The sequence below is a fragment of the Trichoplusia ni genome, chromosome 13 (assembly GCF_003590095.1).
Source record: "Trichoplusia ni isolate ovarian cell line Hi5 chromosome 13, tn1, whole genome shotgun sequence".
Lineage (NCBI taxonomy): Eukaryota > Metazoa > Arthropoda > Insecta > Lepidoptera > Noctuidae > Trichoplusia > Trichoplusia ni.
Window position 1 is genome coordinate 2,987,909 of NC_039490.1, and position 27,050 is coordinate 3,014,958.

At 35.8% G+C, this 27,050-nt stretch overlaps 2 protein-coding genes across 3 annotated transcripts in view; one reads left to right on the forward strand and one right to left on the reverse strand.

The window, feature by feature from the left end:
- The first annotated feature begins 4,150 nt into the window (after positions 1-4,150).
- LOC113500010 (Hermansky-Pudlak syndrome 5 protein homolog) lies at positions 4,151-15,779 on the forward strand. The gene is made up of 5 exons (XM_026880652.1): positions 4,151-4,416; positions 5,059-5,169; positions 7,699-7,938; positions 11,803-14,046; positions 14,386-15,779. The coding sequence occupies exons 1-5, from the start codon at positions 4,321-4,323 to the stop codon at positions 14,737-14,739; spliced, it is 3,045 nt and encodes a 1,014-aa protein (XP_026736453.1). The 5' UTR covers positions 4,151-4,320; the 3' UTR covers positions 14,740-15,779.
- A 4,838-nt stretch (positions 15,780-20,617) lies between these two features.
- Positions 20,618-27,050, reverse strand: part of LOC113499865 (transcription factor egl-13) — a 99,957-nt gene continuing 93,524 nt past the window's right edge. For both annotated transcript variants that reach the window (XM_026880443.1, XM_026880442.1), the window contains 2 exons: positions 22,291-22,585; positions 20,618-22,179 (listed from right to left, as the gene is read on the reverse strand). In XM_026880443.1, the coding sequence (XP_026736244.1) occupies positions 21,927-22,179; positions 22,291-22,585 (548 nt within the window). In that variant the 3' untranslated portion in view covers positions 20,618-21,926. The remainder of the gene's footprint in view (positions 22,180-22,290; positions 22,586-27,050) is intronic.

A 27,050-nucleotide genomic window follows, 5' to 3' on the forward strand; every position in this document is an offset into this window, starting at 1 on the left:
TGCCGTGTAGCGACGGCGTGCCGTGTAGCGACGGCTAAAGAATACATATGTCGCTACCCCTTCTTCCAGTGGGTGTCGTAGAAGTCGACTAATGGAGTCAAAATGCACCGAACACCAGTGCGAGAGAAGGAAAACTCGGAAAAAAAAACCCTCTATCAACCCGTCTGGCCAGCGTGATAGCAGTAGGCTAAATACCTCTATGGGCAGCACACAAAAGCCACGGCCCCTAGTTCCCGGCAGTCCCGCTATTCCCGGTCACGGTGGCGACCGTGGTTACGGCGGGACAGGGGGTGCGAAGAATCTCCGGGTTACGAGAGGCCACCAAACAAATCTGACTCTTGCGACGTACAACGGCCGCACGCTACGGCTTGACTCGCATCTGGCGCAACTCGAGGTGGAACTTGGGAAGATTAGGTGGCACATATTAGGGTTATGTGAAGTTCGAAGAGAGGGGGAGGACACCATAACCCTCGAATCAGGTCACCTAATGTACTTCCGAGAGGGAGACCAACAATCTCAAGGTGGCGTTGGGTTTCTGGTTAATAAGTCCCTAGCTGATAACGTTGTGGAGGTGTCTAGTGTGTCGAACAGGGTAGCGTACCTTATCATAAAGCTCACCGACAGGTATAGCCTTAAGGTCGTGCAAGTGTACGCACCGACCTCGACACATTCAGACGATGAAGTGGAGGATATGTTTGATGATATATCAAGGGCCCTCCACTTCACTACAAAGACCCATTACACCGTTGTCATGGGGGACTTTAACGCTAAAGTGGGAGTACAGATTTGCGGCGAATCGGCAGTAGGATCCCATGGATTTGGAAGCAGGAATCATAGGGGGCAAATGCTCGTCAACTTCCTCGAACGCGAGGGGCTCTTTTTGATGAACTCCTTTTTCAAAAAGCAGCCTCAAAGGAAGTGGACGTGGCAAAGCCCCGACACTATGACTAAAAATGAGATTGACTTCATCATGACGAACAAGAAGCACATATTCAGAGACGTCTCCGTGATCAATAGGTTTAATACCGGGAGCGATCACCGACTTGTCCGAGGCTCTCTGAATATCAACTTCAAGGCCGAACGTTTCCGTCTGATGAAGGCCAGGCTCCGACCAACACTGTTCCAAACCATGACAGGATCTGAAACGTTCCAGTCAAATTTGGAGAACCGATTTGCCGCCGTGGAAACCACAACAGACGTTAACCAGAACCACGAATATGTGGTTCGGATCCTCAGGGAGGAAGGTTCGAGATTCTGTAACATGCAGCGTAAGGGCAGGAAATCAAAGCTTTCGGAAGAGACATTAGGGCTTATGAAGAAACGACGTGAAAACCCGCCTGTCACTTCGTCAGCTAAGCGGGCTCTAAACCAAGAGATCAACAAGCACGTACGACGCGACCTCCGGTGCTCCAATACTCTAGACATTGAAAGAGCAATTGAGCTGAATCGGGGGTCAAAGGTGTTCGTACAATCTCTTGGAAGAAGCCACTTGACGAAGCTGACCACAACAAGTGGAGAAGTCGTCTCTTCGGTGCCGGCAGTCCTTACGGAAGTGGAAAATTTCTATGGCCGGTTATACGCATCGCATGCATCTCGACCTGATCCTGGAAATGAGGATCCCAGAGCCACATTAACACGCCATTTCACCGAAGACCTGCCAGAAGTCAGCAGTGGCGAAATCGAGATCGCTCTGAGACAGCTCAAAAATGGAAAAGCCCCTGGCGAGGATGGCATTACAACAGAGCTATTAAAAGCAGGAGGAAACCCCTTACTAGGGGAGCTCCAAAAGCTTTTTAATGCCGTCCTGTTTGAAGGGAGAACTCCAGAGGCGTGGAGTAGGAGTGTTGTCGTCCTGTTCTTCAAAAAGGGAGACAAAACCCAGCTGAAGAACTATCGACCCATTTCCCTCCTAAGCCACGTCTATAAGCTGTTCTCAAGAGTGATCACGAACCGACTTGCGCGAAGACTCGACGAATTCCAACCGCCGGAGCAGGCCGGGTTTCGGAGCGGATACGGCACCATAGACCACATCCACACAGTGCGGCAGATTATACAGAAGACCGAAGAGTATAATCAGCCCCTGTGTCTAGCATTTGTGGACTATGAGAAGGCCTTTGACTCGGTGGAAATCTGGTCTGTTCTGGAGTCCCTGCAGCGTTGTCAAGTAGATTGGCGATACATCCAAGTGATGAGATGTCTTTACGAAGCCGCTACAATGTCCGTCCAAGTACAGAATCAGCAAACAAGGCCCATACCGTTGCATCGAGGAGTGAGACAAGGGGATGTTATTTCCCCGAAATTGTTCACTAATGCAATGGAGGATATGTTCAAGACGCTGAACTGGAAAGGACGCGGCATCAACATCAATGGCGAACACATCTCTCACTTGCGATTTGCTGACGATATTGTCATCATGGCGGAAACGCTGCAGGACCTACAACAGATGCTGAACGGCCTGGCTGAATCTTCTCTACGCATCGGCCTACGGATGAACTTGGACAAAACCAAGGTCATGTTCAATGAACATGTTCTACCGGAACCGATTGCGATACACGGCGCCGTTCTCGAAGTTGTTCAGAAATATGTATACCTCGGGCAGACATTGCAGTTAGGTAGAAACAACTTTGAGGACGAAGTGAATAGGAGAATTCAGTTGGGTTGGACTGCATTTGGGAAGTTACGTCGAGTCCTAACATCGTCGATCCCACAGTGCCTAAAGACAAAAGTCTTCAATCAGTGCGTCCTACCTGTCATGACTTACGGAGCCGAAACGTGGACACTGTCGGTACGGCTGGTTCACAAGTTTAAAGTCGCTCAGCGGGCTATGGAAAGGGCTATGCTCGGTATTTCTCTGAGGGACCGCATCAGAAATGAGGTAATCCGTCAGAGAACCAAAGTCATCGACATAGCCCACCGAATCAGCAAGCTGAAGTGGCAGTGGGCTGGCCATATTAGCCGAAGAACCGATAACCGTTGGGGTAAACGAGTTCTAGAGTGGAGACCACGCCTCGGCAAACGTAGTGTAGGACGTCCTCAGGCACGGTGGAGTGATGACTTGCGCGAGACGGCTGGCAGGAGCTGGATGCGAGAAGCCGAAAATCGATCTCAGTGGCGTGCACTTGGAGAGGCCTATGTCCAGCAGTGGACTTCGATAGGCTGATGATGATGATGATGATAATGATACAGAACATTCTGTATCATTAGACTTTTAAGAACTCCATGTATATTATGGAACGCAATAAATTATTGAGTATTGAAAGAATATTATTATACCTAGTTACTAGCGTACCTTGTGTTGTATGCTTACTTAATCTAGTGTGTAATATTCGAAACTGAGTCTTTTAAGAGGGATAATAAAACGAATTGTAAGACCATTGGGTGTTTTCATTAACTGAAAAGATAGGTATCTAACCTGAAAAAGTGGATAAGTAAGTACCTTCTTTGTAATCTGACATCAAGTTGAGAAATAAAAGATGTACATGCGATGTACTGGGATTTCCCAATACTTACATAATTTTTTCCAACATTTAACAATGTAGAGAAAACGAATAGCATAAAGATTTAAGTATCGAAATAATATTGTAACTATTCCGAGCGTAGATTCAAGGGTGAATAAAACATATTCTCAAAGATGACCCACTGACCTAATTTACGTACAATACCTAATATTCTGCATTCCTTATAAATGCAGGTTTGAGTGTATTAAATGGTTGTGTAAATATGAACTTACTCACCTTTATGTATTAAAGAATTAGGTATCGTATTTTTTTCCAGCAATCCTCAGGATCCACTTCATAGCAAAAATGTTTGTTTACACCATTTAGGTAATTTTAAAGATCTATTAATGACTTGCTATATATGTTTATTTTAAACATAAAGCACTTTTACATTTTAAAACATTCCCGCCTTTTTTCCGGTTATTTATGTTGTTGTTTTTATTCCTCTTTAAGCAGTCTTTTTTACTATTTGCATTAATCCTTTTTTATAATTGTAAATAAAAATACATTGTCAAAATAGACTGATTACTCCTCGTAAAATATTTAAAATTATCAAAATTACTCGTTTAACAAAATTACATTACATTTCTTGATGTGTAAAAAAACATTAATATATTATACTTTATAAAGTTATCGACTGCTAAATTACTTTAATATATCTTGCAACACTAACATTAAACTCTGAATAACCTGACATTCACGATCATCTGTCAGAGTCTGTGTCTCTGCATTCCTATTTGTTTGTGTCGTACTTCAAATCTTCAAAACATCAGAAAACGTGAATAATTTAGAGTAACATAAATTAAAAGATGATCTATTAAACATGTCACGCAACAATCTACCGCCATATGTACTGCAAGAGATTCCAGATATCACAGAAAGTATAAATTATCCGATAAAAAATGTTCAACGTATAAAGGTTAGTCTAAATTTTCACTTTTTTGGCCTTTGTTCAACATAATTTGGCTAATTATCTAATTTTAAACACAATGTTAGTGTCTTAGCTTGTTTTAATCATGTATTTTTCGAACACAGTTCATTTTAATATCATCAGTAATTTGGTATTATTATGCAAGATGAGATGCATTCAGATCTGTACGATAGTACCATTACAAATAATTAATCTACTTAGAATCTCAAACATATCTTAAATATGTATATATGCTATAAACTGCAATATTCGTACTAATTTCATAAGACATCTTTCATAGGTGTGTTTCTCACTAAACCCTAAGATTTCTATGTATTAAATGTGCCCTAAATTTGGTAATGTAATGTAATTGTTATTGCATAAAGCTTCTGTAATAAGTAAAGGCTACTGATGAAGTAAGTTACTACTGATAAAATAAGAATCACAAGCTTGTCCAAGTTTTGTGTATCAGTATTTAATTAGGTACTTTCATGACTTTTCTGTCAATTCTATGTAAATAATAATGTTTTAACTATTGTTAAACTTCCTTCTATACACAAACCTATTAAAAGACATTTCTCACTTAAGATAAAACCTTTCTTGGAAATACCTTTATTGTATCTATCTTAAAAAGTATTTTGTTGTTTTCAGTACACTTGTTTCGATGTATCAAAGTCCCTAATAGCCTTTGGAGCTACTAGCGGTGGTATCTACATATTTAACCGCGAGCCATGTGAGTTTGTACAACTTATACCAAACAAGGTAAGCGGAATCAATTAAGAAAATCTCAACATACAATTACTCATAAATAAAATTAAAATACTTTAATAAACATCAACACTTGCTGAGCAAGCATTGGAATCAATGCTTAATGAAGAGGCTAAATGTCCTCCTGTATATAAAATTATTCTTAATATACCAAGATTACCAAGACATCACTGACATATGGTGAAGGAAAACATTGTCAAGAAACCTGGATTTCAAATATTGAATCTGAAATCCCCAACTCGCAGTAAGTTAGTGTGGGGGGTATGGGAAGGGGGCTGTGCCCAGCATTGGGATGTATATAGGCTGTTATTATTATTTCTATCAGGGACCGGACAACCCCACTTTAGAGTTAAGCCGTTTGACAGGGTAACCCGTACACGGGGTAACTCATATCGCAGTGTTACCTTTTGTTCGAGTTACATCCTCGAAACCCAGCGAAATGGTTAACACCTTCATTATGGTAACCACGTGAAGGGGTTAACCCCTTCAATAACTTAACCCTTTGAAGTGGTTACCTTCACGAAAGGCTTTTATTCGTGTTACCCTGAATTACCCACTAAACTTGAGCTGCATACTTGCACCCTAGCGGCCCCTCATTGCTTTACTAAGACTACAGCTGATTTTCTTCTATCGCCGACGCGTCGCGCCTCTCGGACAAACTACCTACGCGCGAAACGTCATATAGGTAACTAGCTGTTGCCCGCGACTTCGTCCGCGTGGTTAGAAGATATAAGTTAGGAATTTTTGAACGAAAGCCCTCGAAGATTAATATTTTTCCCCGTATTTGCCACATTTTCCATTAAATCTTCGCTCCTATTAGTTGCAGCGTAATTTTATATACCTAGCCTAAAACCTTCCTCGATTATTGGTCTATTGAACACAAAATGAGATCAAATTTTTTAGATGAAATTATTTATAATAATTTTAAAAAAAATCGAATACAAGTTTTTTTTCATTTTTTGCATTTTCTGAGAAGATTTGACGGGTGAATTTTCGATTGAAAATTAGTGTTTTTTTATATTAATTCAAAATAAGGTGAAAAAATAAATATTTTTAATCAAATAAATTACAGCGTATTTGGGACACAAAAAAGTAAGTTTTCACCAAATTTCGTTACAAAAATAAATTTTTGTAAAAGATAAAAATAAAAAGCCACAATCTTGGTTTTTTAGATTTTTCACATAAATTTTGAGGTTATGTGAAAAAAATGTAAACAAAAGTTTTAGATCTTTTTCTTTTGGAACTTTGCCATTTAACTTTTTTCGATACGAATTTTAGTTTTGCCGGAAATTGATAAAAACCGTTTTTTACTCTTCAAACGTCACTCCCACCCCCTTCCCGACCTCAGATCACCCGTAAATTATTTTTCCTTTCATTTTTATAATATTCCCCTCCTTTTCTAATGGGTTTCATCCTACTATTTTTTAATTTGGTTTTAAAAATTATCGACCCTGGTCTACAAGAATAGACACGAAAAATATATATCACAACGTTTGAAAAGTGCGACAAGCAAAATTAAACTGTAAGATCATATCCACAATGATTTTTATTCCATGTTTACAAGTCGCTCGGTAAATGCAACAATGGCGCCGCTGGGCGGTAAGATGTCACGTGCGCTCGTGGTTATACTATTTTCAAACCAATGTCTATGATAAAGAGTGCATATTGCATTGTCTTAGGTTGGAGTGGGTTACCCTGTTACAGTGTTACAGGGTAGTAAAGGGTAACCTGTTCGGAACAGGGTTCCAGTAATCCGTTCGAAGGTGTAACATATGTCATAGGGTTTTTTCTTGAAGCGCTTAAAAAAACCCCTTCAAAAACCCTTTCAATGAGTATCCGGCCGGTCCCTGATTTCTATCTTATGAAAACTGAACACTTTCTAGAATTTACATGTAACTACGAAACTAAGCAACTAAGTGTTCCATATAATTCAATTATTTTTTAAACTAAGTAATTGTTTATACTTGCCTATGCCAATAATGAACTAAAATATATTGATATTTATATAAACGTAATTATGCATATCTGAATCTGATTTCGGATTTAGGTGTATAAAGATTATCACAAACAATTCACTTCCACACAGATGAGATAATGACGGGAGGAGCTCGTGGCTAAGCCATAACCGCATAAGTGATACGATCACAGGTTAAGCTATGCTTGACGCGGTTGGTCTGTAGATGGGTGACCATCTTCGTCATAACGAGTTCCTCCGTGTTTCGGAAGGCACGTTAAATTGTGGGTCCCGGCTGTTATTCCTACATCTTTGACAGTCGTTACAGGTAGTCAGAAGCTTGAAAAAGTCTGACAGCCAGTCTAACCAAGGGGTATCGTGTTGCCCAGGTAACTGGGTTAAGGAGGTCAGATAGGCAGTCGCTCCTTGTAAAACACTGGTACTTAGCTGAAACCGGTTGGACTGGTAGCCGACCCCAACATAGTTGGGAAAAGGCTAGGCCAATGACAGATGAGATAATGACTTTATTCCATCAAAATAAATTTTACAAATAAAACAATATTTTTCAGGATGGTGCTATCACACGATTGGCCATATCGTTAGACGAGAGGCACGTTGGTTTCGCAAATGGCCGAGGTTTGGGAACCATAGCGGGATGCAACCAGTCACTTAGTGGCGGTCACTCCACTGTCACATCTAAAGAGCACCAAGGCAACGAGATCACTGCGATGATATGGAGTGCCAATCATATGCTGTTCATGGGTGACGATGTTGGCAAAATATCTGTATTGCAACCTCAGAACTTTATTGTAAGTATTCTTTTTTTTATATTTCAATAATTTACAGTTTCTTTTACATAAATCAAATAGTGCCTTGACTATTCTTATTTTTGTTTGTAACTGTTATACATAACTCTTTTATGGGGAAGATTATCACAATCGTCCTGTTATGGCCAATTAATGAATGCCAATTGTATTAAATTTCAAACTATGCCAACAATAATTGGAAACTAATTTTATTGACCATGAGTATTCCGCCACATACAAAATTTCCAATGATTGTGTTGGAAAAATGCTTATAGTGCCATTTTAATCCTATTTCCATCCATTCATTTTGCAAAACCGGCTAGAATAATGAAAGTTATAGATCAATTTGAAACACAGGAGTGAAAGTGTACAGACAGTATGTTTTGTAATGATTCAGCAATACTTAAAAAATGAAAATTAACATATCAGTGGAGCACTTGTTTCAACAACAATGAGATAATATTCCGGTTTAACGTTTAGTTAATATAGTTCTTTGATGAATATTCATGAAGTTCAGTTTATTCAACTGTTTCCAAGGACGATTTCGATTCTTATCCTTACGTCTGTTTCTGCGAGATACATGCACACGATTTATGATTTAATGAGTAGTGGATAGAAGGTTGAAAATTGATTAATTGAGATGGTTTGTTAATTAATTCTAGGTGTTGGAGTTTTTTAATTATCTTTAATGTTCTGTTATACGCGAATTGGTATACATTTCATTAAGTACAGATAGCAGCCATTAGAGAGCTCATATGTGGGAGTTAGAAAGCAAAATTATTTATTACTTTGTTTACAGTTAGAGGTTTCATCCTCTAGATGGCGTAGCTTTGCTTCGATTATTTTAAGGTTTCGATGCTTAAAGAGTAAAACAGAACCCTATTATTTAGACTCTGCTGTCTGTTTGTTCACTAGGCTATGACTGATCCACGAAAGACGGTTTAAATATTCAATCATAATTTTGTTTGCCATTTTAGCACAAAATCTATACATATAATAAAATTGTAGAAAAGTGGAAACTGTACATTGAATATTTTTTTAAAAGAATAATTGCCGGGTTGTCTACGAACGATTCCGATGCCGAAAATATGATTTTTAGAATTTTTGTCTGTTTGTCTGTTTGTCTGTATGTATGTCCGGAAAGATCTCGGAAAGTACTGGATAGATTTGATTCAAATTTTCAGAGAATATCAACAAGAGGTCCGGTCAACATACTTTTTACTTATTATCCCGCTTTTCGTTACAGGGGGTGAGCAGGAGCCTTTTATATCTATAAACAAATATCAATTTATCTTATAAACTACTGAATATATTTCGTTCAAATTTTGCATGAACCTTATCGTACACATGATACAACAAATATACAAAAACCTTACTACTACTATGCAGGGGGCATGAGCAGTAAAGTTTTCAATTTTTGGACTCACCCGTAACATCGTGTAATACAATTATGAGGTGTATTTTCACCCCATTGAGTAGTAGGCAGCACGGTCACCAATTTACAAAAAAAAAAATCACGCTATTTATCTTAAGACTTTTGGCAGAGCAATGATAGGATTTTTCGAAAATAAACCATTTTCACAAAATTAGTCATTTTATTCTCTTTCAAGTCTGATATAGGCCCACCGCGACTATTTCACACGTAAAATAAAAGAAACATAAACTAATACGTTTTTTTATGCAATTGTTACCGTAATCAGTACATTCTTGAAAGAAAGGAACTTAAATTCTTTTTATTTTTATTGATGTACAAAAATTGCTCAAGTTCAAATGTGGAATGCCGTAATATGATTTTGTATTTATTTACGATAGGAGTATATACCTATGTTTTTAGCTCGGCAATGTTGGCGATGCTACTTCAAGATCAAAACATTCGTAGTGACACTCAACCCAAAGTTGCATTTAGTTCACATTGATCTCATCTATAATTATGCATAACAAAAAATTACTGAACGACACAGTTAATTACTACCTTGGTTCATCTGTAACAAATAGCAACATTTTTTTTTCTTAAATTTGCAACATTACATAGGCCAAAAGTATTTCGGATAAAAAAAACCAGAAAACTTGCATAAAAACTGCATAATAGGTATGCAATGTGAGAGATCTATAAGACCAAAGCTATCAATGAATAGACATTATGTATCTATTGCTAGAATAATGTCTACTGATACCTGGGATTTTTCAATATTTTAACGATTTGATCGGTCTACATTCGCCATTACAGAGACCGCACACGTGGTCCTTCCAAAAATTCCTGTAACAATTTATTCTTTTTTCTACTTATTTAAAATTTACTTCTTTCGTAGCCTAGTAAACACAGGGCAAGGAACGAGACTGAATAAGTCTCTGAGATCCCTAAGCCGACGTGGATTAGGAACATATTTTTGGAAATTTCCCCAATAAGGCTGATAATAGCGTGTAGCTATCAGCACTTACATCCGTCATACAATGTCTGGAAAATTAATTTTGGCTGTCGGTATCGACAGCGTAACCTCATAACCAACCTCATGTAGTCTTTATTTAAGTTCCATTTATGCAGTAGGGATGACGGTAGGTATTTTACTTCAATGATCGTCAGGTATGTTAACGAATGAAATACCTAATTTTTCTTTGTAAATTGGTACAGTAAATAGAACTCATGCACATGAAGTCACTTTTATGTTCATATTTTTGCTTTGTCGTAATATCACAAATTACACATATCCTATACTTTAGATTTTTGTCATTGTCAATATTGAAAAAAGGGGTGTCTGATATTTTTTTTATTATCACGCCATTTAAAGATAAATCATGACCAAAACACCAGGGGGGCAAGATAACACGTTTACCAACTTTTTTATTTTGGAAATATTCCAAATGTTTGTGAGGATGATCAGTTTTAATATTAAGAGGACAATCAAACATAGAGTGTTTCAGGAAACCGTTTATTTGGGCGCAATTTTGCGAAATCTTATATCTTATGACACTATGTAACATCCACAGTTACCGAGCCCGACTCTCACTTCACCAGCTCCGTCCACAAAAATAATTTGACATCTTCTTTATATCGTCAAAAAACATCGTGTGAGAAAATAACAACTGTCTGGCTATCACTGTTCCTGAGAAACAGCCAGATGACAGACAGACAAACGGACACCGAGGTCTCAGAAATATGGTTCTGGTTTACCTCTTTGGTTACAGTACAATAATAATTTTATGATACCTCACAATCACTGTCATAATCCGTCTAGCAATTTCGGGTGTAGGCCGGCCCAAGAACAGACGTGCTCGAAAATCATAACCCACCCAATTAGAAAATGGAAAACCCTCGAAATGTTGTAAAACATGTCTAAACGAACACTCGCACATAATTCACGTTTAAATTAAAATAGTTCAATTCGTTCGGAAGCTATGATGTCACAGACAGACAGGCAGGCAGATATGTCAAAGTTATAAGCCCTCTTTTTGGGATTAAATAAGAAAAAATCATTAAAACAGCTCTGAAATATTTTACACCACGATAGTATCGTAAACGATGAAATGTGTTTGATTCAAACATTTGATAGTCTTTGGGCCGCTCAAGATTCATTATAATTTAGAAATAAAAAAGCAAGCTTAAAATATAAAAAAGTGTTTCACTTTCAATATTGCATTACATTTTTGAGATGATCGTTATTATTAAACTACATAGTTTTGTCACATCTTGAAAATCATGCAGACAAAGTCTCGGGCAACAGCTAGTAATATAAATACAAATGTGGTTCCTGTCACAACAACATGTTTTTTTTTGCCATCTGTATCTATGAAGACAAAATTCTGTTACTCTCTCTCCGAATTGACCCTTGATGCGTTTAATGTAATTTCTTTTCCTTTCTTATATTTCAGGCTAAAACAATGTTCCAGAGTTCTTCATTAACAATAATGAGCTTAGATTCCCGTATCTGTCAACTGGATATGAAATCAAGTATGTTGCTTGTGTCCACACTAACAAGATGTTATGTCTGTGACACATCCCGGGAACAATACAGACAGATTGGCCAGAAGCCAAGAGACGGCGAGTATGGAGCTTGCTTCGTCGACAAACAAAAGAACAACGAACAACAGACAACAAATACTGCACAAGATTTCACTGAAGTAAGAAGATATAATATAGTGAGCGATGACTCCGGGTTTGCTGTTGGCAAAGATCTGCAGAACACTCTCATATTCTGTGCAAGACCGTCGTCCAGAGTATGGGAAGCTACTGTAGATGGTTCCGTTATAAGAACTCATCAATTCAAACAAGTACTCGCAAGGAAACCAATGAAAATCATCTCATATGACTCATACCAGAATGAAAAAATAGAATTGGATAATGTAGTCAAAGAAGGTGAAGGACAATCCGTAAATTTTCCGAAAATTATATCAACAAATGGTGCCATATTCTCATTTAAAAAGAATGCTCTGTATTTTCTTAATGTCAGTGATGTTGATCATACAATTTGGTTTGATAAATACAAGGATATTGTTGATTGTAAGGTGTATCATGATATGGTGTATATATGGCTGTCAAGCGGCTCTCTAGTGAACTTGAGGTTCATGAAAATAGAAAAGTTTTTAGTCAAATGTTATGTGGAAGAAAAGTATTTATTGTGTGCGGAACTGTGTGCCTTGTTTAGTGATTATTTGCTGACTAACAATTTATCACCTAAATTACATATTTTGGTAAGTTTAAAAGATAAATTGAATAATGAAGAGTTGCTGAATAGGATTCAAGATGTTCTTGCCAAGTTTGAAGGTTTGAAGTCCAATGACGCTACACAGATGAAGTCTGGTATATACATAGTTGACAACACATATCACGCGCAATCATCACTTCTAGACACAGATGCAAGAAGTAATGAAGACTTCAAATTGACATTGCCTCCAGAAACCTTACAGACATTAAAAGACCTGAGTGTCAGTGTATCAGACAAATTAAATAGTAGCAAGAAAATATTGAAAGAGAAATGGGAAGATTTCGAGGGCAAAATGAAACATCTCAGTGTGGACAAGCATCATGAAGTAAAGGATACACCAATTATAGAAAAACAAACACATATTTTGAACAATACAAAGATACTACCGGATGATTCTATAAAACTCACCCCGCTTGTGTTAGAAAACGATATAATTTACAAAGAATCTAGTCAAAAGGCCATAGATGTAGACAATAATGCTTTAGAAAAAGATAAAGAGAGCAAATGTTTGTATCAATATTATAAATTAAGCATAGTTGGTAAGAAAACAGATCAATCGAATTTAGTTTCTACTATCGAAAATTTCACCTGTGATATTAGCCAGATCTACTCCCTTATGTTACAATTAGAAAGGTATTGCATTAATATAGGCTCGTATGATGAATCTAAATTTGTACCGAATCATATTTTTCTCAGTTATCTAAACGAATCAACGAGGAAAGAGGAATTACTTGATTCTATAATTAAAGACGAAACGTTATACAAATACTTTGTAGATTCGTGTATATCTGTGAATGTGAAGAATCAAAAGCTATCGAATATAGGTTGTGACTGCGGGTTCCCTTTGCCCTACTCAAGGACGCTACAAACTCCAGTTTTCTCTGACCTTATCGACGAATTTATTGAAAGACAATGGTCCAATCAAACAAGGAACCAATGTTACGATATTTGCAAACGCATGCCTTACTTATGGAGGAAGATATTATACTTGAGGAGAAATGAAGACTTATTGAATATTCTGAGGATATTGCTTCAAATGTTGGATGAGAATTTGCTCCATACTTTCCTACCTGGATTCACACTTGACACTTGGGAGAGAGCTGTTCAGCTATATGCGACTCTTCATGCTAACATATGCTTAAATTGCTCAAAGAAGTTTGATCATATATCTGTGAGAGAAACGTTAAGTTGGGACGATCTTGGGGCTCTGATGATCAAGTCTATTGGCGGTAGGAATGCTATAAAAGTTATGGAGAAGTATGCGAGTCTTATCGATGCTGGAGCTATCACTGTCAAGTTCTACCATACATGTCTCATGGTGACTATGTATGAGAGATATGACGTTACTATTACTGGACCAATGACGGACACGCTTTACAGTGCGTATACTTTTGAAGATTGTAGAATAGAGGTGAGTTCTGAAATATATCTATATTATACTATTTTAATAAACATTTTTAATATTAAGGGGTTTTTACACGAGCGGTGGCGTTTTTAGTTAGCAGTAAATCATAACTTCATTATCCAGTTATACAGAATTAAACATTATACAAAATTGCGTCATAAACCGTTCCATTCTCTTTTTACAACACACCCACGTTTACTTAATTTCAACATTAGCCTTTGCTTATATCGGTGAATTTATATCGACGATAATTATGAAATAGAACAGTCCAATCGACATAGAACTTTTATTAGTATGTTTATGTTTTTGCCTACCGTACGAACATATTTTTATTCTACTTTTCAGATTTGCAAACTACTACGTAGCACACTAAATGGCCAGACGAAAAATACAGCGCTGCCTTTGATCGTCGCAGCCAAATCCCAACATTGGGGTCTCAAACCGCTCACCGAAACCACAACGGAAAACGAAAGTGAAGAATGCAATATAAAAAACGTATCTATCGACCATATTTTAGATAATCTATCCCATATTAACAATGGCGTAACTGATTGCGTGCTCTGTGGGTTGCCATTACAAAATACTGTCTTACTCCAAGATGGCGGACTCTGGGTTTTCAAGTGCGGTCACACTTTTCATGGATCATGTTTAGAATTGAACAAAGTTAAGCTTTGCCCTTCTTGTTCACCTGTTAAATGAATTTTGAATTGAACAAGCACCTCAGTCATTTACAATATTGATATCGTTTTGAAGCTTTCCTATGTTTTTGAGTGAAGTGTAGAAAATATCGCATATTATTATATTGGTATTTACAATAGTACAGAGAAAGCTTCTAGTACTGATAATCACTAACGAAATTGTAGATTGTAATTAGCGATTTCAAACGACGATGTTAATGAACAAATTATCGATATCTGTATAATACGTGAACGTAACATCGTATTTTTATATGTATTTTTTTTTACAAATTAACACCTATTTTTATTATTATTTATTTAAACGTCGTTTGAACTCGAAAATTTCGTAAATTATATTGCTAAATGTATAGACCCCCATATCTATGTATTTTGTATGATAAAAATATATAAATTTATATTTGCTTGTTCCTAATGTTTTAGAACAAAAAATGGTTTGTTATGAAATGTTTTTAAAAGAACGCGTTACATATTTTTATGCAATCAATGGCACGTTATTCGCGAATTTGAATTGTTTTTATCCATATTTTAGGATTGAACTTGGCTAATATAGTCCTAGACAATTAAGATTTTTTTACTTACTTTTTAAATATTGTACAACACTCTTTACATCAATATTCAAGATTTGCAAGTTTTAAAATGTACTTTGAATGTCAGTTTTCTAATATAAGAACATATCTTAATTATTGTCTTGTTGTTGATCAGAAATAGTTTTTGTTTTCACTTCCAAATGACGCGACTCTATAAATGTACATTGCAACGTGCATTGTACAGCTGCAACATTTAGTAAATTGGTCATAGAATTTTTCGTCGGAATATTTTTATAAAAAAATAACTTGTTTGTTTCATACTGCGGTTATTGCATTCGTTACACTTCCTGTGTATCTAGATACATAATCTGCAGATATATCGAGGTCCGAATCCCGCAAGGGGTGTTTTAGTGAACTATTTCGTTTTTATCTTTGCCCTGTCTGGAGGCTAACATCTCGCCAAAAATCCCAGTAAAGCAACGAAAACCTGCTTTCAAGCTAACCGCAGAGACATATTAAAAAAAAACGGAAATACCTAATAATTTATTAAATAATAATTTACATTTATTACAACTGGTGCTGCCATCTATTTAAGTTTAGCTGCAACATTTAGTAAATTGGTCATAGTATTTTTCGTCGGAATAATTTTATAGAAAAAAATAACTTGTTTGTTCATACTGCGGTTATTGCATTCGTTACACTTCCTGTGTATCTAGATACATTAAAATAATCTGCAGATATATCAATATAATATAAATTGGTCATAGTATTTTTCGTCGGAATAATTTTATAGAAAAAAATAACTTGTTTGTTCATACTGCGGTTATTGCATTCGTTACACTTCCTGTGTATCTAGATACATTAAAATAATCTGCAGATATATCGAGGTCCGAATCCCGCAAGGGGTGTTTTAGTGAACTATTTCGTTTTTATCTTTGCCCTGTCTGGAGGCTAACATCTCGCCAAAAATCCCAGTAAAGCAACGAAAACCTGCTTTCAAGCTAACCGCAAAGACATATTAAAAAAAAACGGAAATACCTAATAATTTATTAAATAATAATTTACATTTATTACAACTGGTGCTGCCATCTATTTAAGTTTAGCGGCAGTAAGATGTTTTCGAGTGTCTTTTATTTATTTTACCGCTATTTTCTTGTTTTGTTTGAGTGCTATTTATTGAGTGTATTGTTATACTTAATTCTAGTTCTAATCAATATTTACGAGTGTAACTTAAGTTGGTTTTAAAATCCTGTGAAGTGGACTTGTTTATGTCGGACTCTTTGTACTTGTATGTCTGGAGGTCTACTGCCATGCTTATAGTAATATGATGTCAGTCTTTGGAACTTGAGAGCGCATTATATGCCCTATATGGCGTGGTTTCTCTTCCACAATTACTTTAAGAGGTAGCGATAGGCCTTCTCATGGCGTTTAAAAAAATGTTGTTACCCTATTCAGCCTATTACATACACTACGGGCATGTTACTTTCAATATAGTGATATTTTTGTATATTTCAGAGCTATGGAGCATATAAAGCAACGAAGCAAAATTTATATTTATTCATTGGGAGTTCCTAGCAAATTAGATCTTATGTATTGCTAATAGAGTGCACAATATACCTTATCTTTGCTTTAATAATATCAGACGCACAATATTCATTCATTTTTAGATGGTTTCGTGTTTTTTATTAAATTCATATAATGTAAAGGAAGGTATTTGCTTGCATCTCTTTAGATTTGATACAATACGTTATTAAAAATATCGATCGACAACTTACAGTCTCACTGTTGGGCAAGATCCCATTTTACTGCTATATCTTGAATTCACATTTCCGTTTCAGCATTATTAAGAAATTACGTACAACATAAGAAAGTTATCGTAGCATTTGCTTGAGTTGAAACATACAACGGTGTGCAAGGCAATGCTCATGCAATAAACTCTACTAGCGGCAATCAAAAAGTTCAAACAAATTTTTACCTCTCTATTTCATGTATATTTACCGGCACAGATCTTGAGCGTTCGGCGGAAGAGTAGAGATTGCCTTGCGCATCGTACACTCATGACCGAATAAAACTCCGTGAGCCGTATTGAGAGGCAACTGCATCAAAGAACGAATCTCTCATGACGGCTATGACGCGATGCGCTGTGGGCCAATCACTGCACTTTAGCCGCCCCGCGCCTCACTTCATACCGCAAAAGGGACCCAAAAAATCACTTCTACGCAGGTGAACCTGCGCAGGTACCTGATACCTCGCCATACTTCATTTAGCTTTGGATTAAGAAATTGATTAAAACAAAGTTTAAACAGGCTTCTAACTGCTCCAATTTGGTTTATGATAGACGATCAGACATGTTAACCCTTAACCCGCCTATTCGCAAAGTTTTCATAAACATATAACTCACAATAAAATATGATATTTGAATAATCTCACTTATGAATTTACCTGAGTAATTGCAATAACTAGTTTAATATTTCTACCAAAAATTAACTTATATTCTATTAATTGTGTGTACTTAAACGTTTGTATTAATTTGATTTATATCGCGTGCGTATTAAATGCAATGTTTCGTACATAATTGTAAAGAATATTTTTCTATATTCACATAGGATATCCATATCATATAATTATTTTATTGATACTTGATGTATCGTGAAATCTATGAAATTATGAATGTATAAAATTATGTAACCCTATATTCTTAATAAAATTAAATTTTCGTTTATCTTGTTATTTTTAATTTACTGGAGTGTTGGATGAAAAGTGGTATATGAAAGAAGGTATACTATCAATTCAGAACGAAAAATTACTCTTTGTTCATCATTGGCCTAGCCTCTTCCCAACTATGCTAGGGTCGGCTTCCAGTCTAACCGGATTCAGCTAAATAGCAGTGTTTTACAAGAAGCGACTGCCTATCTGACCCCCTTAACCCAGTTACCTGGGCACGCGATACCCCTTGGTTAGACTGGTTGTCAGACTTTCTAGTAACGACTGTCAAAGATGTATGAATAACAGCCGGGACCCACAATTTAACGTGCCTTTCGATACACAAAATTACTTCTTGTTGCTATGTTAAATATAAGGGAAATCATTAATTAATGAATCTTCCCGCTTGGGCTTGATTGGAAGGGAGTATCAAACTTTTACTGACAAACCATTTATTTCCCTTCCCATTGTATTGTTTGATCGCATAAATTTCGTGAGGCGCCTTCATTATTACTGATTTGATAAGTTTTCTCACGCGTATTTATCGGGATTGCCTCTCTGGTTTCGGATCTAACCAGAGTTCCTAATCATGAACGGTCTCTGACTCGAACCGAGTCTAGGTTGCGACCCTACCGCGCGCCGTTACATTTATATAAAATAGTACTACCCGCCTCTTAGTCCGTTGTTCCTGCCAACATTTACTGTTGAGGTAGGCAATTTTCACGCTGTTTAGTTTTCTCTACGCGTTAGAACTGATGTGACGTTTCAGCTTGTGCAAGTGTTAACCTACTTTATACCACATTTTAAATTGACATAATGTAGATGTGAAAGCGAGACAACTTACTTAGCGTAGAGCGGCATCTCGTTTTGGCAATCGCAGTCGTAGACGGCGTGGTAGGCTGGCTAGGTGCCATGTGACGCGTAGTTACTTTAATTGTGTATGCGTGTGTTATGCAAAGAAAGTGGCTCTAAGAATGTACGAGTTGGAGACGGTACGTTTCTAACTTTTATTAAAAGTATTGTTAACTATCGGTTATTAATTTGTCTCGCTTTTATGCCTTATCGAGGAACTAAGTCTGTCTAATAACTTCACAAGGAATGACACAAGACCGCACAACTTCATATGACAAGTCCACACGAAACAATTTGCTGACTACCCCCGCCGTCTATGGACAAATTTCAATAAGTTCACTTTGAAGGAAATTTATTTTCATAAAAATATTTTTGTTTTCAGAACTGGGACAAAAAAAATATACATTTATTAAAATGTTACTAATGATGCTGTTTATTGGGTTAGACAGATTTAATATTTTTTCTTAATCTATATAATGTAATACATTTTCGTGTAGGTACTTGTTCAATGTACCCTCACGGTTCATTGCGTCTCACTGTTCTGAAAGGGATAAAAAAATAAAACAATCTCGATATTTTTAATATTTATTTTTTAATATACTTTTGAGTTTTGGCACAATTTTTAAACAATGTGTCCTGGTTTACACTAGGTATTAAAAACCTAAACTCTATCTACTTACACATTTGAAACATTTTCCAATGCTAAGTATTACGGCATGCTACATGAAAATCTCAACAGATGATATGAATAGTTCAAAAAAACTATTAAAAATAACAACATTTTGTTTTTAAGTACGTAAATCAGTAGGTACAAACCGTTGAAAAGAAGTACTACGGTACTTGTAGGTACTACATATGGCAAGATGTGGGTACTACCAAACGATTCCGTTTTACATCTGTTTCAATAAATAAAAAACTCAAACTCCTCAGAGATCCTACCTCATACAATGGAAACACCAAAATTAAGTATCGTTCATTAAATAACCACAAGTACTAACATTTACATCAAAATATACGCGTATTTACATGAGTTCAACATAAAAAATAAATAATTTAACGGCACTGATCTAATCCCTTACCTACGAATACACACTACTTATAAACATTTAGTTCACATACACGCTAAGTTTATTTATCCATACTAATGCTACGTCACGACAATTACTGGCATACAGCTGTTAAAGAAAAAAAAAAGAGAAAAAAAAACAAAAACAAGTTTTACATAATTAGAAAAATAAATAACAAAATTCAAAAATGGCAATTAACGTTATCGAACAATTTTTTTTATTTTAAGTTTTATCGAAATATCTATACAAGTTCGTTTTACTAATAGCTATATAAAAATGTAGATAATATTATGCGTTACTACAGCTTAAGTTTCTATTATCTACTTATATAAATTGCACGATTCGATAAAGCGAATAATTGTTTATATTAATAATAGTTTATGGGCTACATCACTTGAATTAAAAACAATAGATAACTTATATTTTTCAAATCTCCAAAACAATCTGTAGTTAGAAGTTAAGACACAATTTTGTATCGCTACAATATTTTCGAAAAATCACAACAAAAGTTCAAAAAGGTTGTTCTAAAGAAAGATAACTACAAAGAGCTTTTGTGATGTAAACCCTAAAAATCCCACATTATGTCGGTGGGGTTTTAACAAATCAATAAAGGAAATGTCTTTATGTGATAACAAATTGACAATTTCACAATTGACCAATCAATTCATTGAAAAATACTGTCAGTAACAAAAGATTTGCCTTTGTATCGGCACCAAAATTTGACAGTGAGTTTTAAAAAAAATGTCAGTTACATCACATTTTCTAACTTTTTTTCGTTAAATATAAATATAATTTCATTTACGTTTCATTGGCTATGTCATTAGATAAACATTTAATATGCACGTGTTGATATTGCTTATTTATAAGGGATCTATTACCAATGTGTACTTAGTCTATGAGTATTTTATCATAACCATTATGCATAGATCTCACTGAATTTAAATAAAAACAGTTCCCGTGTTCAGAACACTTAAATTTTCAAGCAATCCGCTTCAAATTTTTGGTTTGATACATTTTATTTGCTTAGTTTCTAAAGCAGCTACAATATAACGTATAGTTTAACTTCGCTTTACTAACATGGCCACGCGATAGTCAAGATTCAAAGTCCATTACGACTAATACTAAATCTAACCTCTGAATCTTACACTAGAACTAGCCGAACATCCGAATAAACCTTACTAGTAAACTATCTACAAAGGGAATTTTATTTATTTACAAAGAATCCAGTCACCGTCTGTGCACTGTTGCCGGGGAACCGGTTACATCTAAATTACAATATCAATCGAAATGATTTACTTATGTCTACGTAGATATATACATATTTTCTTCTAATTATATGTAGTGTTGGGTTAATACAACGTTTGGCACAATTTCTTTTGTTAAAAGGATTATCTAAATGTGCCAATATCCTAAGATTCTAGTCCGACATTGATAGACTAATAGGTCGAACCTAAAGGGCGATATTTACATAACAGAAAAACTATACACCCGCATAATACTATTAAATAAGAATAATTTTAAGACTTTTTCTAATAGATATTAAGATAATATCTCAGTACAGTAACATATTGTCTAAATCTTATACAAACTTAATTCATTACTGTACTTAGATCTGTTACATCCGATTTTATTTCATTTTCTCCAAATATTTCACTGGGAATAATCACTGCTTAAGCACATACCGAATATACGGGCGAAAGTGTCAAAAGTTATAAGTTTCTTAATTCACTAATGGAATAATCTCATTATCATTAATCAGTTATTTTGTAAACGAGAGATCCAATTTGAGACACTGGCAAAAACTCACACAATAACATTATAGCTACCATTTATACACGAACCTCTTAATATGTGCAGTCACGATAAGAGGGTGTAGGATAACACTACAGATTCATGCTCCAAGTCTTTGTTTCCAACTTCTGAATGTGAAGCATTGTTCTAGAGTGTTCTAGAACTGTCCTCGGCCATTACCAGGGGTGGTGAGAAGGGGGTAGGGAGAGGGGCGCGGCGTGCGGGTAGGGCCAGCCGCGCGCCGTACCTCAATCATCCTCCCGCGGCGACAGCGGCGGGGAGAAACCGGGGTTCATGTAGTTGCCGCCGTTGGGGGGCGGCGAAGAGTTGGAAGGTCCGGGGGACGACAGCGCGGGCGGCAGGAAGCCCATCTCGCTGCCTCCGTCGCGACACCACAGCTGTCTCATCTCCTGCCGGCGAGTACGCATCAGGTTCTTGTACTCAGATATCCGCATCTTCTTGCCGTCGACTATGCATGTCCTTTTTGGTCTTGGTCGGTACCTGGAATGAGTACAGAGAAAGAAGCATTACAAAATTGGGTTCATATAAATTTAAAGTCTTCAAAGTCCTTATAAGAATAGAGTAAAAAAACACAAATATGAAGACACTTACCTGTAATCAGGGTGTTTCTCCATATGCAGTTTGGATAATCTCGATTGCTCTTCATAGTAGGGTTGCTTTTCAGCATTGGACATTGCCTTCCACCTCGCGCCGAGGATCTTTGATATGTTCGAGTTGTGCATGTCAGGACACGCCTTGAGTATCTTCCTGCGCTCGTCCTTAGCCCAGACCATGAAAGCGTTCATTGGTCGTTTGATATGTGGCTTGCCGGTCTCGTCGCGTCGCGGCTGGCGAACCAGCTTCGCTTTCTCCGCATCCTCGGATGGCGATTGGCTCCAAGACGAAGCTGTAATCACAGAAAAAGTTCATAAGACTTCACAAGGCTAATAAGCTTAGAACATTTTATCATTAAATGCTAAAGAGATATTGCCTTTTACGTAAGTTAGAAATAGGCAAAGTAATCTATGTTTGCAGAGTATAACAATCAAAATGCCAAGATTAGAAGCGAGCAATTTAAAGTAATCTGCTAGAATCCTCTTGTCATAAAACCATGTGTAAACAAAATTCCGAACCCGTCATAAAGTTATAGGAATATATCACACAAGTATAAATAAGATATGAAAACGTTAAAGTGCTGTCCCACTGTTGCTTGAGAATACAATCGGAAGCCGCGCTTAGCTGCGCAATAAATTATCGCGAACGATGGATGCCGGCCGTAAAACAATCGTTAAATTGGGATTGTGTGACTATTTTGAAACTCCCATTTACATCCAGATATATTTTTGTTTAAATAAAGGATTATTTTATATTATTCTGTTTTGGGTGATTCTTAATTATTTTATTGTGAAAATCAACTTTTAGAGTTATCAGTGAAAGATCACATATTATTTTCAAGGATAACCTGTGTTGCCTATTCTGGTTTTAACTGTTTCCACGGAATACCTAAATATTCTAGACCTAGGACTGAGAATAGAATTGTTTAAATGACTATGGCGTTTTAATTAAGTACTTTTTACATCATCACATGTTAATTTAACAGGTGGCATGCTTAACCTATATCCATAACTAAAATAAGCCGGAATTGTCTTGTTTCTTCAAATTATGCATTCATTTGAATACATTATAGAAGCGAATACATCCCCAAGCTAAGCTAAAACTAGTACCTTTTAATCTATCCTAGAAGTGACGGCTTTCTAGTTGCATAAATTATAGAATACTGCAATTGATAGCAAGTTTATGGCCTTTTAGTACTTAAGTGACCTAATTTCCTTGCATATTTTCTCGAGCTTTCTCTATTCTATTTTAGATTTTACGTTATTTTTAGATTTTATTAGAAAATTGTAATTTAAAAATCAATTATCTATTAGTAGTCAATTGCTTTAAATACTTTAAATGATTATATTTGAAGTGTAAAGATTAGATAAAAATGTTGGAATTTTTAAAATTCAAAAGCTGTGTAACGCAAACCAAATATGTCGGAATGTCTCTAAAGAATTTTTGAATGTAGTTTTAGTAGTCGTAATTCTTATTTGTCGTCCAAGTTTTCACGGTTTCTGTGTTAAACGATAATTCATAGGATGTTTAATTTAGTTAATGGTATTGTTTTGTTTTACTGTACATCTGCTTGTTTAAAAATATTATACCGTTTCATTGGTTTAGTGGTTATCTGTTATATCGCTTAAACGATGATGAGACGTTAGCCGGCTCGTAGGTTTACCTAAATTACATAATTTCAAACATGTATCATCATAATATGATTAGTTAAAAGCTAATTTCTTACTGCAACTAAAGAGAGACGGTTTCTAATATTAATCGTATCACGTCTAAGTGTCATGTACGTTAAATTCGAGTGTAATCAAATTCCGAAACGATCATTCGTGGTCTCCCCCGCCCCAGCTATGTGGGTCAGACTGGAAAATGTCCGGTTAACATTTGAGCTGACGGATTCGCAACCAAGTGTCCACTCGATTAATAAGCCACCGCGGAAACATGTCGCACTCAAAGCGCGGGACATTCCTCGAATTAATTTGAAGCGCTGTTAGATAATTTATAACATCCTACTGCGCCTGATACCCGCACGATACACTTCTAATATCAACCCAAACGAAAACACAATCGCGTACAAAACTGTTACACCAAAAAATGCAGAAAAATTTTGGTCATCGCAATTTCAGATCTGTCGTCTTGTGACGTCAATCTAGCTTTATTTTTGTATCAGTTACTCTGCTGTCACGCTAACAACTAGTATTAATGACGTTCGCATGGAATGATGGTAATAATTAGCTTTTCTAGACAGGTCAAGTACGTAACAGTTGGTGATTCACGTATAGTTCCAGGCCATTTCGTTTTATAGCGTTAGTCGTTTGTTTTCTCTAGGGATTTGCGTGACGTTGTAAGGTTGAAAATGTTATGTTACCGAATTGTTACCTGCTTATTGTGGTTTTTAAAGGACACCCGCCGTGAATATATTCCGTCGGCTTTCTATGCAACTTGCAAACGTTTTATTTAACTAAAAGTCAAGGCAAGCAAAACATCTATTTCCACGTTTTTGTTAGGAGAAAAACTATTAACATCATGTCACACTAGAAAACTCAGCTGTACAAAATATTAGTTACTAATAAGGCGTTGTGTTCGCGATTGTCCACAAAGGCGGGACGTTGGACCGAGCGGAAGTTTGCGTCTCGAGCGCCATCTATCCCTGGTTTCACGCGATTCTCTTGTTTTAAAGGAAACGAAACGACACTCGCGATTTTGTAACCAATTCGGTTTGGGTTTGAGCCAACTATTTAAAGTAGATATTTGTTTTATTGTGTTTGTAAGTGCGATCATACACAATTATTTATGTATGAATTATGAAAGTTTATTATTAATATTTTATGGCTTAAAATTGTAAAGGGAACAATATGATATAATGTCGACATTAAAACGCAGTAGTTGGCATCTATTGTTCTTCATGTATTACGTTTTTCCATGCCACTTACATTTTTTTCACAGTTTACCTAAGGCTATAGCTGTCTATTTGTTTGTTTGTTACAAACAATTCCCATTAGTAAAGTTATTGGAATGCCGTCATTATTCGGGCGAGGAATGTCAACGAATCTTTGAGGACGCAATAAAAACGAAATGTAAACTTAGCAACATAAAACCGTAAGCCGGAGGTTTACAGATTACCAACTTTAATTAATATTTCTAGAGTAATTTATGTATCTCTCAATTTTGTCTGACGTTCAACACGAGATTTTCGATAGTCTAACCTACTTAAAAAATAATTTTGGTTGATAAGTAAGTACAGAAAAGCGTTGCTCCTAAAATTATTTTTCTCATAATTATCTTGTATCTTATACGTGTGACGGGTTTATAGAATGAGTTCTTGGCTATTATTGTACAGATAGAGTCATTTGGAAGTCTTTAAGCAGTTTGAACAGCAGGTTATCAGGGTGAGTACAAAAACAAAAGAATGCGCCTGCCTCTCTAGCCAAACCCTTGCATTTAAGGAGATGATAATTTTGACTCAAGTGACTTATCAAAACGAAATCTCATTTCAATCTATTTAAGCGTTTTCTATGATGCTAAAAATTGTAGAGATGTCACTTGGTACTATGAAGATTGGTCAGGACAAGAGATGTAGCTTAAATGCTTGAAGTATAATCATGTGAGTGGAAGATAAACCATAACTTCACATTCTTTGTAAGTATTGTAATATGATTATCGAAATAAGACTACATCTTCGAAAGAGGAATGCAAATGTAGAGTATTAAGAGAATTTATGTTTTAAATAATTATATCAAATTCTATTAATTAAAGTAAAGTTTATATCCAACCAATAATCACGTAACACAGTGTTAGCAATAAATTGTAACTGGAAAACCCGTCGACGGTACGTCCTACATTTCGTTCAATATTTACCGAAGTAAACTGTTTTACGGTGTAAGACATATTAATTATATTTAGCAATTAAATGCGAGACATCAAAATGTTTGGCGGCGATACGGGACATTTCTTCATTTTAACATTTAGCCTATCTCACTATTCCTTGTTTATTTTAGTTTCTAATATTACGTAAGCGCGCTTTTGATATCAAAATTGATTCGGTATAATTTGGATTTACATAAAATCGTGTGTACCATGTAATTTTAGAATTCGTCGTTCGAGAAGAGATGTCTTTTAAATAGTTTGCGTGTGAAGAATGATAAAGGTTGAATATTTAATTTTGGAGTTAATGAGCTTTGTTGATTAAATACGATTTATTGAGTGTAGCTTTAAGTTATTTAATGGTCTCGGTCTTGATAGTCATGAGCTTTGAGTTCATCATCATGAATAATTAATATTCGTTTTGTTTGGTCTTGGGGTTTGTATCTCTTGCGACAAGAAAACAAAATTACAAAGTTCTGGGCTCTACAGACTACATACGTTAATCGTACAGATATTCATATTTCTTATTAATATAATTATTGTTGTTAATATATCAAAACAATGTTTTACATTGCTATCCTCAAACTTAAATAATTTCGTCGTTTTAGCATAATATGCTATGCGTATTTTCATAGGCCACCATGACCTTTCCAACAATTATTTATTTCAAATACAATTTAATAGCTATACAACAAGATTTCAACTAATAAATTAATACATAATAACAGAAAATGTTAATAATTTATTGTAACTGATTAAAATTTAATGTACAGATAATATAAAAGTCTATGTAATCGATATAATTAATATAATATCGTGCTTTACTCACTTTTAATTATCTTTCTGTAATAGTTTAATGTAGAGACTAGTTATGTAAATATTATGTTCCTTCCTAGGAA

Bases quoted from the DNA above. Each gene is read 5' to 3' on its own strand.
- LOC113500010 (XM_026880652.1), top strand. From the start codon at position 4,321: ATGTCACGCAACAATCTACCGCCATATGTACTGCAAGAGATTCCAGAT. The intron at 4,417-5,058 runs GTTAGTCTAAAT...TGTTGTTTTCAG, and splicing joins AAAATGTTCAACGTATAAAG to TACACTTGTTTCGATGTATC. The intron at 14,047-14,385 runs GTGAGTTCTGAA...TCTACTTTTCAG, and splicing joins TTGAAGATTGTAGAATAGAG to ATTTGCAAACTACTACGTAG.